This window comes from Gobio gobio, assembly GCF_949357685.1.
Source record: "Gobio gobio genome assembly, chromosome: 11".
Classification (NCBI taxonomy): Eukaryota; Metazoa; Chordata; class Actinopteri; order Cypriniformes; family Gobionidae; genus Gobio; species Gobio gobio.
Genome location: NC_137104.1, coordinates 56,912,464 through 56,926,515, shown reverse-complemented (window position 1 = coordinate 56,926,515; position 14,052 = coordinate 56,912,464). Strand labels below are relative to the sequence as shown.

The following is a 14,052-nucleotide window of genomic DNA, read 5'->3' as shown; positions in this document are numbered from 1 at the left end:
CCACCAATAGCCCCACCCATAGCCCCACCTAAAACGCTGCCCATAACGCCGCCCATAACCCCGCCCATAGCCCCACCAATAGCCCCACCCATAGCCCCACCTAAAACGTCGCCCATAACCCCGCCCATAGCCCCAACATAACCCCGCCCATAGCCCCAACATAACCCCGCCCATAGCCCCAACATAACCCCGCCCATAACCCCGCCCATAGTCCCACCCCTGAGGACGTCAGGACAGAAGTTGACAAAAGCAACGGATTAAACACACCGGGTGTGAAAAAGGATCTGAAAAGCCCCGCCCATAACCCCACCAATAGCCCCACCCATAGCCCCACCTAAAACGCCGCCCATAACCCCGCCCATAGCCCCAACATAACCCCGCCCATAGCCCCAACATAACCCCGCCCATAGCCCCACCCCTGAGGACGTCAGGACAGAAGTGGACAAAAGCAACGGATTAAACACACCGAGTGTAAACGGGAAACGGGTGTCATCCACATTCCATTGATTGTTTTTTTTAAGCAGTTTCCTACAAATTTCTGTCCAAATATCACTTCCATCAAAAAACAGTCCCCAAATATGGACCCTTGAAACTCAGAGCTTTCCGACGATATGTGTTTTGTCAAGATTAGAAAAGATTTTGATTATAAAGTAGTTCAAATACATTTTGTAATACGAAACATGGCCCCGTCCACTAGGGGGAGGAGCCCGCTAGAAGAATTTAGAGTGCCGTTTCCATGGTAACGTAACATCCGATTTCAAAACGGTTTTCACCGGATACATTTTGAGTTCGTAATCTTTCAAATGATACCTAATTTATTATAATTACTCAAATGTATGATACGAAAAAAGGCGATAAAAAAGAGCGCCAGACAGTTAAGGGGTTAATTCCAGTGTCAATTTCGTCAACAACCTTTTTTCACTGACGAAAACGAGACGATAACTAAATAAAAACTAGTGTTGGATGACAAAAACTATGACGAAAACTTACTGTCATTTTCGTCAACACATAAAAACGAGACGAAAACTTTAGGGACGATTAGGGAAGAGATGGGGTCAGAACTGATGTCCTGTTTAACACACACCCAATCCAGCTGCAGAGCGGCTCAATCAATAACACACACACACACACACACACACACACACACACACACACACACACACACACACACACACACACACACACACACACACACACACACACACACACACACACACACACACACACCCAATCCAGCTGCAGAGCGGCTCAATCAAGAACACACACTTATGCCAGACCAGTGTTTATGAGCTAATGCTGATGAATAATGACAGTGTTTACTTTACCATGTTTATATAGTAATATGTTTTAGACGGTTAATAATGATATTTATCTCCTCATCTGAACTTGAATGAGCTCCTGCAACTGCAATAGAGGCGCAGACATTTCAAAATAAGAGTCCCGGTGTATTTCCAGCTTGTTTATAATTAAAGTCACGCATTATATATTTGTTTTTGCTTACACAATAAACTGTATTTAATTTAATTCCCATTTAATTCATAGTCAGGAGGAAAGACCAGTATTAGACACATATTCAATAAAGTATCAGGTTATAATAGTTCACTAAAACCATTACAAATCTTCATTACTTTAAATTAAATAAATGTTGAAATTAAAAAAATAAATAAACAAACTTATTTGAAGCTTTAGCTCAACCTGATATGGCCTACTGACTAAAACAGAAATACAAAGTTATAAAAACTATAGAGATGTTTTTAGAAAACAAACACAAAAGTGAATTGAGCTCTTTCGTGTATTTTTAATGTCAGAAACAAAATGATGTCAAAATGTCAGTTCGAGTGTCAGTCGGTTATGTGACGCTTAAATGCTTAATGTATTACAATTGAACTAAATTCATGTGATTTTAAGAGAATAAAACTAAAAACAATTCAGGCGACTAAAACTAAACTAAAACTAAATCAAAATGTGCTGTCAGAATGACTGATTAATTCAGCTCAGAATATCCCAATGGGTGTCTCTGCCGACCTCTTGTGGAAAAATGATAATATAACATCATGATATTGGATAGTTTATCTCTTCAAATGCTTTCAGATACACGTGTAGACATTATAACAGCGCTTCTGGTCAAGTTTAGTTTTAGTTGTGGCCGGTGTTTAGATCTGTGTTCTGAAGGAGGGTCAGATTGACCAGAGGGACTGATTTATTACTTTAATCTCAACCACATAAACTCCTCGGATACCGTGTGTGTGTGTGTGTGTGTGTGTGTGTGTGTGTGTGTGTGTGTGTGTGTGTGTGTGTGTGTGTGTGTGAGTGGTTCAAGAGCGACAATCAATACATTCACATGAGCCGAGGGCCACAAACCTTCCGTTTCAGCGAGTCAGAGTTTTAACACTTCATATTTCACTTCTTATTTCACTTCATATTTCACTTCATATTTCACTTCATATTTCAGATGTTTTATCACAAAATGTTTTACTGATACAAAATACTCATCTTTAAAGAAATGAAATGAGTTGAAACTATGGCATTATTCTTAACTCATGACTAAATGTGATTTATGAATATTAGACACATGAATAAGAGTGAATGTGTGCATCTTTTAAGGATAAATATGATTTAAATGGATATTTATTTTCCTTCCCTTACTCTTTTAATTATTAATGTAATTCAAATATAAAGATCGTGTGATTATTAATCAGCGATAATGGAATCTTTTATTAATGCTTAGTTCAGTTTTGTTCATAAATACGTGGAAAGTTACATTTGTAATCCTTTTATTCCTAAAATCTTCTTATGTGTATGAATTATTGATCTGAAGGTTGTGAACATTGTGAATTTATTTACATTGTTCATTTACAGTTCCTGTAATGTGCAGTGGTGATATCTGTATATTATTAATGCATGATTTACTGTATTTTCATCGATATATCATTAAATATGTGCACGAGTTGTGTTTCTCAATAATAAACTAACAATAATCTGAGCCTCGGCAGTGTTTACATGCTTTGCGCCCCGGATGTGACGTCATGGCGGAGTTCTGGTGTTTGTCCTGCAGGTGGCGCTCGAGTGTTACATAAATACATGCGATAAAAGAGTTATAATGAATAATATATGATTTAGGCAACACATCTAACCGTACAGTACTATTGCGATTAGAAAAGATGTAACATATTAATAATATTCTCACAGTATTGGGTCTTTATTCATAGAAATATAGTTGCTTGCCTTTTACATTTTATGAGGTGGCTCGAGGATGATTATATCGCATTGGATATACAGTTATTTAAATATATTAATTCCTTAAATGTACATTGAATACGGTAAATGTAAATCTACCGTAGCTTCTCTCCTCTGATTGGTCCATCCTGAGCAGCGCTGAGGAACGTCACGGGTACAGCTATGCTTCCGGGCCGAAGCCCCGCCCACTCGAACACGTGTCTGCTGTGTGTATGGGCGCAGGAAGAAGCGCGTGCAGGGTTTATTTCTCCACTTCTGCTCACGTCACAATGGCCAGCTTCAGGTTTATAGGTGAGGCTGCTCTACTGTCTCTGATCGCTTCATTTCAGCTGAAGGACTGCAGTTCATAAAGATAGACATGACAGAACTCTATTATAAACACAACATCTCTCTCTGTGTGTGTGTGTGTGTGTGTGTGTGTGTGTGTGTGTGTGTGTGTGTGTGTGTGTGTGTGTGTGTGTGTGTGTGTGTGTGTCTGTCTGTCTGTCTGTCTGTCTGTCTGTCTGTCTGTGTGTGTGTGTGTGTGTGTGTGTGTGTGTGTGTGTGTGTCTGTCTGTCTGTCTGTCTGTCTGTCTGTCTGTCTGTCTGTCTGTGTGTGTGTGTGTCTGTCTGTCTGTCTGTCTGTCTGTCTGTCTGTCTGTCTGTCTGTCTGTCTGTCTGTCTGTCTGTCTGTGTGTGTGTGTCTGTCTGTCTGTCTGTCTGTCTGTCTGTCTGTCTGTCTGTCTGTCTGTCTGTGTGTGTGTCTGTCTGTCTGTCTGTCTGTCTGTCTGTCTGTCTGTCTGTCTGTCTGTCTGTCTGTCTGTCTGTCTGTCTGTGTGTGTGTGTGTGTGTGTGTGTGTGTCTGTGCTTGTCTCTGTCTGTGTGTGTCTGTGTCTGTGTGTGTGTGTGTGTGTGTGTGTTTGTGCTTGTCTCTGTCTGTCTGTGTGTGTGTGTGTGTGTGTGCTTGTCTCTGTCTGTGTGTGTGCTTGTCTCTGTCTGTCTGTCTGTCTGTCTGTCTGTCTGTCTGTGTGTGTGTGTGTGTGTGTGTGTGTGTGTGTGTGTGCTTGTCTCTGTCTGTCTGTCTGTCTGTCTGTCTGTGTGTGTGTCTGTGTGTGTCTGTGTCTGTGTCTGCTTGTCTCTGTCTGTCTGTGTGTGTGTGTGTGTGTGTGTGTGTGTGTGTGTGTGTGTGTGTGTGTGTGTGTGTGTCTGTGTGTGTGTGTCTGTGTGCTTGTGTCTGTGTGTGTGTGTCTGTGTGTGTGTGCTTGTGTCTGTGTGTGTGTGTGTGTGTGTGTGTGTGTGTCTGTGTGCTTGTGTCTGTGTGTGTCTGTGTGTGTGTGTGTGTGTGTGTGTGTGTGTGTGTCTGTGTGTGTGTCTGTGTCTGTGTCTGTGTCTGTGTCTGTGTGTGTGTGTGTGTGTGTGTGTGTGTGTCTGTGTCTGTGTCTGTGTCTGTGTCTGTGTCTGTGTGTGTGTGTGTGTGTGTGTGTGTGTGTGTGTGTGTGTGTGTCTGTCTGCAGATATAGGCATCAATCTAACAGACTCGATGTTCAGAGGAGTCTACAGAGGAACTCAGAAACATGAAGGTAATGATGACCTCATGTTCTCCATGATGGTGAAACGCTCAGTCCGATCATGTGTGTGTCACGCTCTTTCCACGCGTGTTATGTTGTTTCAGAGCAGATTGTGATGTCTGTTGTGTCTCACAGATGATTTCCCTCAGGTCATCGAGAGGGCGCTGAAGGTCGGCGTGCAGAAGGTCAGCAAAGGTCATCATCATCCATACATTATATTAGAGTAGGAATGAGGTCCTCACTGTTTCCTCTGTATTTCCTCCATACTTCCTCCGTGTTTTCTCCATTTTTCCTGTTTTCTCCATGTTTCCTTTGTGTTTCTTCCGTCTTTTCTCCATATTTCATCAGTGTCCTCCTTATTTCCTCAGTGTTTCCTCCATGCTTCCTTTGTGTTTACTCCATGTTTCCTCAGTGTTTCCTCAGTGTTTCCTCCATGTATTCATCTGTGTCCTCAGTATTTCCTCAGTGTTTCCTCAGTGTTTCCTCAGTGTTTCCTCAGTGTTTCCTCCATGTATTCATCTGTGTCCTCAGTGTTTCCTCAGTGTTTCCTCAGTGTTTCCTCAGTGTTTCCTCAGTGTGTCCTCAGTGTTTCCTCAGTGTTTCCTCAGTGTTTCCTCAGTGTTTCCTCAGTGTTTCCTCAGTGTTTCCTCAGTGTTTCCTCCATGTATTCATCTGTGTCCTCAGTGTTTCCTCAGTGTTTCCTCAGTGTTTCCTCAGTGTTTCCTCAGTGTTTCCTCAGTGTTTCCTCAGTGTTTCCTCAGTGTTTCCTCAGTGTTTCCTCCATGTATTCATCTGTGTCCTCAGTGTTTCCTCAGTGTTTCCTCAGTGTTTCCTCAGTGTTTCCTCAGTGTTTCCTCAGTGTTTCCTCAGTGTTTCCTCAGTGTGTCCTCAGTGTTTCCTCAGTGTTTCCTCAGTGTTTCCTCAGTGTTTCCTCAGTGTTTCCTCAGTGTTTCCTCAGTGTTTCCTCAGTGTTTACTCCATGTTTCCTCAGTGTTTCCTCAGTGTTTCCTCCATGTATTCATCTGTGTCCTCAGTATTTCCTCAGTATTTCCTCAGTGTTTCCTCAGTGTTTCCTCAGTGTTTCCTCCATGTATTCATCTGTGTCCTCAGTATTTCCTCAGTGTTTACTCCATGTTTCCTCAGTGTTTCCTCAGTGTTTCCTCCATGTATTCATCTGTGTCCTCAGTGTTTCCTCAGTGTTTACTCCATGTTTCCTCAGTGTTTCCTCAGTGTTTCCTCAGTGTTTCCTCCATGTATTCATCTGTGTCCTCAGTGTTTCCTCAGTGTTTCCTCAGTGTTTCCTCAGTGTTTCCTCAGTGTTTCCTCAGTGTTTCCTCAGTGTTTCCTCAGTGTTTCCTCAGTGTTTCCTCAGTGTGTCCTCAGTGTTTCCTCAGTGTTTCCTCAGTGTTTCCTCAGTGTTTCCTCAGTGTTTCCTCAGTGTTTCCTCAGTGTTTCCTCAGTGTTTCCTCAGTGTTTACTCCATGTTTCCTCAGTGTTTCCTCAGTGTTTCCTCCATGTATTCATCTGTGTCCTCAGTATTTCCTCAGTATTTCCTCAGTGTTTCCTCAGTGTTTCCTCAGTGTTTCCTCCATGTATTCATCTGTGTCCTCAGTATTTCCTCAGTGTTTACTCCATGTTTCCTCAGTGTTTCCTCAGTGTTTCCTCCATGTATTCATCTGTGTCCTCAGTATTTCCTCAGTATTTCCTCAGTGTTTCCTCAGTGTTTCCTCAGTGTTTCCTCAGTGTTTCCTCAGTGTTTCCTCAGTGTTTCCTCCATGTATTCATCTGTGTCCTCAGTGTTTCCTCAGTGTTTCCTCAGTGTTTCCTCCATGTATTCATCTGTGTCCTCAGTGTTTCCTCAGTGTTTCCTCAGTGTTTCCTCAGTGTTTCCTCCATGTATTCATCTGTGTCCTCAGTGTTTCCTCAGTGTTTCCTCCATGCTTCCTTTGTGTTTCCTCCTCTGTGTTTCCTCTGTGTTTCCTACATGTATTCATCTGTTTCCTCTGTGTTTCCTCCATACTTCCTCCGTGTTTTCTCCATTTTTCCTGTTTCCTCCATGTTTCCTTTGTGTTTCTTCCGTCTTTTCTCCATATTTCATCAGTGTCCTCCTTATTTCCTTCGTGTTTCCTCCATGTTTCCTCAGTGTTTCCTCCATGTATTCATCTGTTTCCTCAGTGTTTCCTCAGTATTTCCTCAGTGTTTCCTCCATGTATTAATCTGTGTCCTCAGTGTTTCCTCAGTGTTTCCTCCATGTATTCATGTGTTTCCTCAGTGTTTCCTCCATGCTTCCTTTGTGTTTCCTCCTCTGTGTTTTCTCTGTGTTTCCTACATGTATTCATCTGTGTCCTCAGTGTTTCCTCAGTATTTCCTCAGTGTTTCCTCCATGTATTCATGTGTTTCCTCCATGTATTCATCTGTTTCCTCTGTGTTTCCTACATGTATTCATCTGTTTCCTCTGTGTTTCCTACATGTATTCATCTGTGTCCTCAGTGTTTCCTCCATGTATTCATCTGTGTCCTCAGTGTTTCCTCCATGCTTCCTTTGTGTTTCCTCCATGTATTCATCTGTTTCCTCAGTGTTTCCTCAGTATTTCCTCAGTGTTTCCTCAGTATTTCCTCAGTGTTTCCTCCATGTATTCATCTGTTTCCTCAGTGTTTCCTCAGTATTTCCTCAGTGTTTCCTCCATGTATTCATCTGTTTCCTCAGTGTTTCCTCAGTATTTCCTCAGTGTTTCCTCAGTATTTCCTCAGTGTTTCCTCAGTATTTCCTCAGTGTTTCCTCCATGTATTCATCGGTTTCCTCTGTGTTTCCTCCATGTAGTCATCTGTGTCCTCAGTGTTTCCTCAGTGTTTCCTCCATGTATTCATGTGTTTCCTCAGTGTTTCCTCCATGCTTCCTTTGTGTTTCCTCCTCTGTGTTTCCTCCGTGTTTCCTACATGTATTCATCTGTTTCCTCTGTGTTTCCTACATGTATTCATCTGTTTCCTCCGTGTTTCCTCTGTGTTTCTTTTGTTTCCTCCGTGTTTCCTCCATGCTTCCTTTGTGGTTCCTCCTCTGTTTCCTCCGTGTTTCCTACATGTATTCATCTGTTTCCTCTGTGTTTCCTACATGTATTCATCTGTTTCCTCTGTGTTTCCTCTGTGTTTCTTTTGTTTCCTCCGTGTTTCCTCCATGCTTCCTTTGTGTTTCCTCCTCTGTGTTTCCTCCGTGTTTCCTACATGTATTCATCTGTTTCCTCCGTGTTTCCTCTGTGTTTCTTTTGTTTCCTCCGTGTTTCCTCCATGCTTCCTTTGTGTTTCCTCCATGTATTCATCTGTGTCCTCAGTGTTTCCTCCATGTATTTATCTGTGTCCTCAGTGTTTCCTCAGTATTTCCTCAGTGTTTCCTCCATGTATTCATGTGTGTCCTCAGTGTTTCCTCCATGCTTCCTTTGTGTTTCCTCCTCTGTGTTTCCTCCGTGTTTCCTACATGTATTCATCTGTTTCCTCCGTGTTTCCTACATGTATTCATCTGTTTCCTCTGTGTTTCCTCTGTGTTTCCTACATGTATTAATTTGTTTCCTCCGTGTTTCCTACATGTATTCATCTGTTTCCTCCGTGTTTCCTCTGTGTTTCTTTTGTGTTTCCTCCGTGTTTCCTACATGTATTCATCTGTTTCCTCTGTGTTTCCTCAGTGTTTCCTACATGTATTCATCTGTTTCCTCCGTGTTTCCTCCGTGTTTCCTACATGTATTCATCTGTTTCCTCCGTGTTTCCTCCGTGTTTCCTACATGTATTCATCTGTTTCCTCCGTGTTTCCTCCGTGTTTCCTACATGTATTCATCTGTTTCCTCTGTGTTTCCTCTGTGTTTCCTACATGTATTAATTTGTTTCCTCCGTGTTTCCTACATGTATTCATCTGTTTCCTCTGTGTTTCCTCCGTGTTTCCTACATGTATTCATCTGTTTCCTCTGTGTTTCCTCCGTGTTTCCTACATGTATTCATCTGTTTCCTCTGTGTTTCCTCTGTGTTTCCTACATGTATTAATTTGTTTCCTCCGTGTTTCCTACATGTATTCATCTGTTTCCTCTGTGTTTCCTCCGTGTTTCCTACATGTATTCATCTGTTTCCTCCGTGTTTCCTACATGTATTCATCTGTTTCCTCCGTGTTTCCTCTGTGTTTCTTTTGTGTTTCCTCAGTGTTTCCTACATGTATTCATCTGTTTCCTCTGTGTTTCCTCTGTGTTTCCTACATGTATTAATTTGTTTCCTCCGTGTTTCCTACATGTATTCATCTGTTTCCTCTGTGTTTCCTCCGTGTTTCCTACATGTATTCATCTGTTTCCTCCGTGTTTCCTCCGTGTTTCCTACATGTATTCATCTGTTTCCTCCGTGTTTCCTCTGTGTTTCTTTTGTGTTTCCTCAGTGTTTCCTACATGTATTCATCTGTTTCCTCCGTGTTTCCTCCGTGTTTCCTACATGTATTCATCTGTTTCCTCCGTGTTTCCTCTGTGTTTCTTTTGTGTTTCCTCAGTGTTTCCTACATGTATTCATCTGTTTCCTCTGTGTTTCCTCTGTGTTTCCTACATGTATTAATTTGTTTCCTCCGTGTTTCCTACATGTATTCATCTGTTTCCTCTGTGTTTCCTCCGTGTTTCCTACATGTATTCATCTGTTTCCTCCGTGTTTCCTCCGTGTTTCCTACATGTATTCATCTGTTTCCTCCGTGTTTCCTCTGTGTTTCTTTTGTGTTTCCTCAGTGTTTCCTACATGTATTCATCTGTTTCCTCCGTGTTTCCTCCGTGTTTCCTACATGTATTCATCTGTTTCCTCCGTGTTTCCTCAGTGTTTCCTTTTTTGTTTTGTCCATGTTTTCATCTGTTTCCTCCATGTATTCATTTGTGTCCTCAGTGTTTCCTCCATGTATTCATCTTTGTTTCCTCCATGTAATCATCTGTTTCCTTCGTGCTTCCTCTGTGTTTCCTTCGTTTTTCCTGTTTCCTTTATGTTTCCTTAATGTTTTCTCAGCGTTTCCTATGTGCTTCCTCAGTGTTTTCTTCATGTTTCCTCCGTGTTTTCATCAGTTTCCTCCATATTTCCTGTTTCCTCAGTGTTTCCGCCGTGTTTCCTCCATATTTCCTGTTTCCTCTGTGTTTTCTCCTCCATGTGTTCGTCAGTGTTTCATCTGTGTTTTCACAGTATTACCTATTTGTTTTCTCCGTATTTTTTCTGTTTTCCCTGTGTGTTTCCTTAATGCTGTGGTCAGCAAAGGTCATCAGGGTCACTCATAAATGATATTTGAGCAGGAATGTGGTTGATCATGATGTTTCCTCACAGTTCATCATCACTGGAGGAAACCTGGAGGACAGCAGAGAAGCACTTAGACTCGCACAGACCCGAGGTAAGCGCGCTACATCACTCTACGCTACATCACTGCGGATGGTCATCATATAGTAATGTGTGTGTGTGTGTGTGTGTAGAGGAGTTCTTCAGTACGGTGGGCTGTCACCCGACGCGCTGCGCTGAGTTCGAGCAGCTGGGCTCAGATCAGTACCTGTCGTCTCTTCTGGATCTGAGCATCAGTAACAGACAGAAGGTGGTCGCTGTGGGAGAGTGTGGCCTCGGTAAACCATCACAACATGCCATTCCACAGGAGAATATAACGCATTCCCTGCTTTCCTGACTATAATTATCCCAGTGAACAATGCATTAATCAAATGTGTTTAATAATCATCAGATTTCTCTTCTAATGCTTCACAGATTTTGACAGGTTGGAATTTTGTCCCAAAGAAACTCAACTGAAGTGAGTGTTTCAGACACTAAAGCTGTGGTTTCTGCGGAGGTCCTGATGTTCATCACGTGTGTTTGGCTCTCACAGATACTTCGAGCGCCAGTTTGATCTGGCAGAAGAGACACGATTACCCATGTTCCTCCACTGCAGGAACGCACACTCACAATTCCTTGGTACGGAATCTCTTCTGAAACGTTTGTGTGGTGTTGAGTGTCTGTGAGTAAACTCTGTGTGTGTGTTGCTTACAGACATCATGAAGAGGAACAGAGACCGGTGTGTCGGTGGAGTGGTGAGTGTAACTTTTGGCATCATGATGGTTTCCTCCATATTTCCCCCATGTTAACTCAGTGTTTCCTTATTATTTCGTTCGTGTTTCATCATTGTTTCCTCCATATTTCCTTCATGTTTCCTCATTTTTTCCTCCCCAGTTCCTCAGTTTCCTCCATATTTACTTTCTGTTTCCTCCATATTTCCTCAGTGTTTCCTTCGTGTTTCCTCCGTGTTTCCTCAGTGTTTCCTTCGTGTTTCCTCCATATTTCCTCAGTGTTTCCACCGTACTTCCTCCATGTTTTCTCTATATTTCCTTAATCTTTCCTCAGTTTACACCATGTTTCTTCCATGTTTCTTCCATGTTTCCTCCATATTTCCTCAATGTTTCCTCTGTCTTCCTCCATGTTTCCTCAGTGTTTCCTCCGTGTTTCCTCAGTGTTTCCTTCATGTTTCCTCCATATTTCCTCAATGTTTCCTCTGTCTTCCTCCATGTTTCCTCCGTGTTTCCTCCGTGTTTCCTCCGTGTTTCCTCCATGTTTCCTCCGTGTTTCCTCAGTGTTTCCTCCATGTTTCCTCCGTGTTTCCTCAGTGTTTCCTCCATGTTTCCTCCATGTTTCCTCCATGTTTCCTCCATGTTTCCTCAGTGTTTCCTCAGTGTTTCCTCAGTGTTTTCCTCAGTGTTTCCTCCGTGTTTCCTCCGTGTTTCCTCCGTGTTTCCTCCGTGTTTCTTCAATGTTTTTTCCATGTTTCTTCCATGTTTCCTCCATATTTCATCAATGTTTCCTCTGTCTTCCTCCATGTTTCCTCAGTGTTTCCTCCGTGTTTCCTCCATGTTTCCTCAGTGTTTTCTTCGTGTTTCCTCCATATTTCCTCAATGTTTTCTCTGTCTTCCTCCGTGTTTCCTCCGTGTTTCCTCCGTGTTTCCGTTTCCTCTGTGTTTCCTCAGTGTTTCCTTCGTGTTTCCTCCATATTTCCTCAGTGTTTCCACCGTACTTCCTCCATGTTTTCTCTATATTTCCTTAATCTTTCCTCAGTTTACACCATGTTTCTTCCATGTTTCTTCCATGTTTCCTCCATATTTCATCAATGTTTCCTCTGTCTTCCTCCATGTTTCCTCCGTGTTTCCTCAGTGTTTTCTTCGTGTTTCCTCCATATTTCCTCAATGTTTTCTGTCTTCCTCCGTGTTTCCTCCGTGTTTCCGTTTCCTTCGTGTTTCCTCCATATTTCCTCAGTGTTTCCTTCGTGTTTCCTCCATATTTCCTCAGTGTTTCCACCGTACTTCCTCCATGTTTTCTCTATGTTTCCTTAATCTTTCCTCAGTTTACACCATGTTTCTTCCATGTTTCTTGCATGTTTCCTCCATATTTCCTCTGTCTTCCTCCATGTTTCCTCAGTGTTTCCTCCATGTTTCCTCAGTGTTTCCTTCATGTTTCCTCCATATTTCCTCAATGTTTCCTGTCTTCCTCCATGTTTCCTCAGTGTTTCCTCCGTGTTTCCTCAGTGTTTCCTCCGTGTTTCCTCCATGTTTCCTCTGTTTCCTCAGTGTTTCCTCAGTGTTTCCTCCGTGTTTCCTCCGTGTTTCCTCCGTGTTTCCTCCGTGTTTCCTCAGTGTTTCCTCCGTGTTTCCTCAGTGTTTCCTCTGTGTTCCTCCATGTTTCCTCAGTGTTTCCTCCATGTTTCCTCAGTGTTTCCTCCATGTTTCCTCCGTGTTTCCTCCGTGTTTCCTCCGTGTTTCCTCCGTGTTTCCTCCGTGTTTCCTCCATGTTTCTTCCGTGTTTCCTCCGTGTTTCCTCCATGTTTCCTCCGTGTTTCCTCAGTGTTTCCTCCGTGTTTCCTCCATGTTTCCTCCATGTTTCCTCCGTGTTTCCTCAGTGTTTCCTCAGTGTTTCCTCCGTGTTTCCTCCGTGTTTCCTCAGTGTTTCCTCCATGTTTCCTCCATGTTTCCTCCGTGTTTCCTCCATGTTTCCTCCATGTTTCCTCCGTGTTTCCTCAGTGTTTCCTCCGTGTTTCCTCAGTGTTTCCTCCGTGTTTCCTCCATGTTTCCTCCATGTTTCCTCCATGTTTCCTCCGTGTTTCCTCAGTGTTTCCTCAGTGTTTCCTCCATGTTTCCTCAGTGTTTCCTCCATGTTTCCTCAGTGTTTCCTCAGTGTTTCCTCCATGTTTCCTCCATGTTTCCTCAGTGTTTCCTCCATGTTTCCTCAGTGTTTCCTCCATGTTTCCTCAGTGTTTCCTCAGTGTTTCCTCAGTGTTTCCTCCATGTTTCCTCCATGTTTCCTCCATGTTTCCTCCATGTTTCCTCAGTGTTTCCTCAGTGTTTCCTCCATGTTTCCTCCATGTTTCCTCCATATTTCCTCAATGTTTCCTCTGTCTTCCTCCGTGTTTCCTCCATGTTTCCTCCATGTTTCCTCCGTGTTTCCTCCGTGTTTCCTCCGTGTTTCCTCCATGTTTCTTCCGTGTTTCCTCCGTGTTTCCTCCATGTTTCCTCCGTGTTTCCTCAGTGTTTCCTCCGTGTTTCCTCCATGTTTCCTCCATGTTTCCTCCGTGTTTCCTCAGTGTTTCCTCAGTGTTTCCTCCGTGTTTCCTCCGTGTTTCCTCAGTGTTTCCTCCATGTTTCCTCCATGTTTCCTCCGTGTTTCCTCCATGTTTCCTCCATGTTTCCTCCGTGTTTCCTCAGTGTTTCCTCCGTGTTTCCTCAGTGTTTCCTCCGTGTTTCCTCCATGTTTCCTCCATGTTTCCTCCATGTTTCCTCCGTGTTTCCTCAGTGTTTCCTCAGTGTTTCCTCCATGTTTCCTCAGTGTTTCCTCCATGTTTCCTCAGTGTTTCCTCAGTGTTTCCTCCATGTTTCCTCCATGTTTCCTCAGTGTTTCCTCCATGTTTCCTCAGTGTTTCCTCCATGTTTCCTCAGTGTTTCCTCAGTGTTTCCTCAGTGTTTCCTCCATGTTTCCTCCATGTTTCCTCCATGTTTCCTCCATGTTTCCTCAGTGTTTCCTCAGTGTTTCCTCCATGTTTCCTCCATGTTTCCTCCATATTTCCTCAATGTTTCCTCTGTCTTCCTCCGTGTTTCCTCCATGTTTCCTCCATGTTTCCTCCGTGTTTCCTCAGTGTTTCCTCTGTCTTCCTCCATGTTTCCTCCGTGTTTCCTCCATGTTTCCTCAGTGTTTCCTCAGTGTTTCCTCAGTGTTGTCTTTGTGTTTCCTCCATATTTCCTCAATGTTTCCTCTGTCTTCCT

General features: G+C 43.0%; 1 protein-coding gene across 3 annotated transcripts in view; it reads left to right on the top strand.

Annotated features, from left to right (window-relative positions):
* Positions 1 to 3,421: 3,421 nt before the first annotated feature.
* Positions 3,422 to 14,052, top strand: part of tatdn1 (TatD DNase domain containing 1) — an 11,960-nt gene continuing 1,329 nt past the window's right edge. Inside the window, exons 1-8 of one of the 3 annotated variants that reach the window (XM_079828505.1) lie at positions 3,422 to 3,528; positions 4,731 to 4,796; positions 4,920 to 4,969; positions 10,100 to 10,163; positions 10,243 to 10,386; positions 10,523 to 10,565; positions 10,641 to 10,726; positions 10,802 to 10,842. In XM_079828505.1, the coding sequence (XP_079684631.1) occupies positions 3,450 to 3,528; positions 4,731 to 4,796; positions 4,920 to 4,969; positions 10,100 to 10,163; positions 10,243 to 10,386; positions 10,523 to 10,565; positions 10,641 to 10,726; positions 10,802 to 10,842 (573 nt within the window). In that variant the 5' untranslated portion in view covers positions 3,422 to 3,449. The remainder of the gene's footprint in view (positions 3,529 to 4,730; positions 4,797 to 4,919; positions 4,970 to 10,099; positions 10,164 to 10,242; positions 10,387 to 10,522; positions 10,566 to 10,640; positions 10,727 to 10,801; positions 10,843 to 14,052) is intronic. The other 2 variants (XM_079828507.1, XM_079828506.1) reach the window with 2 other exon arrangements.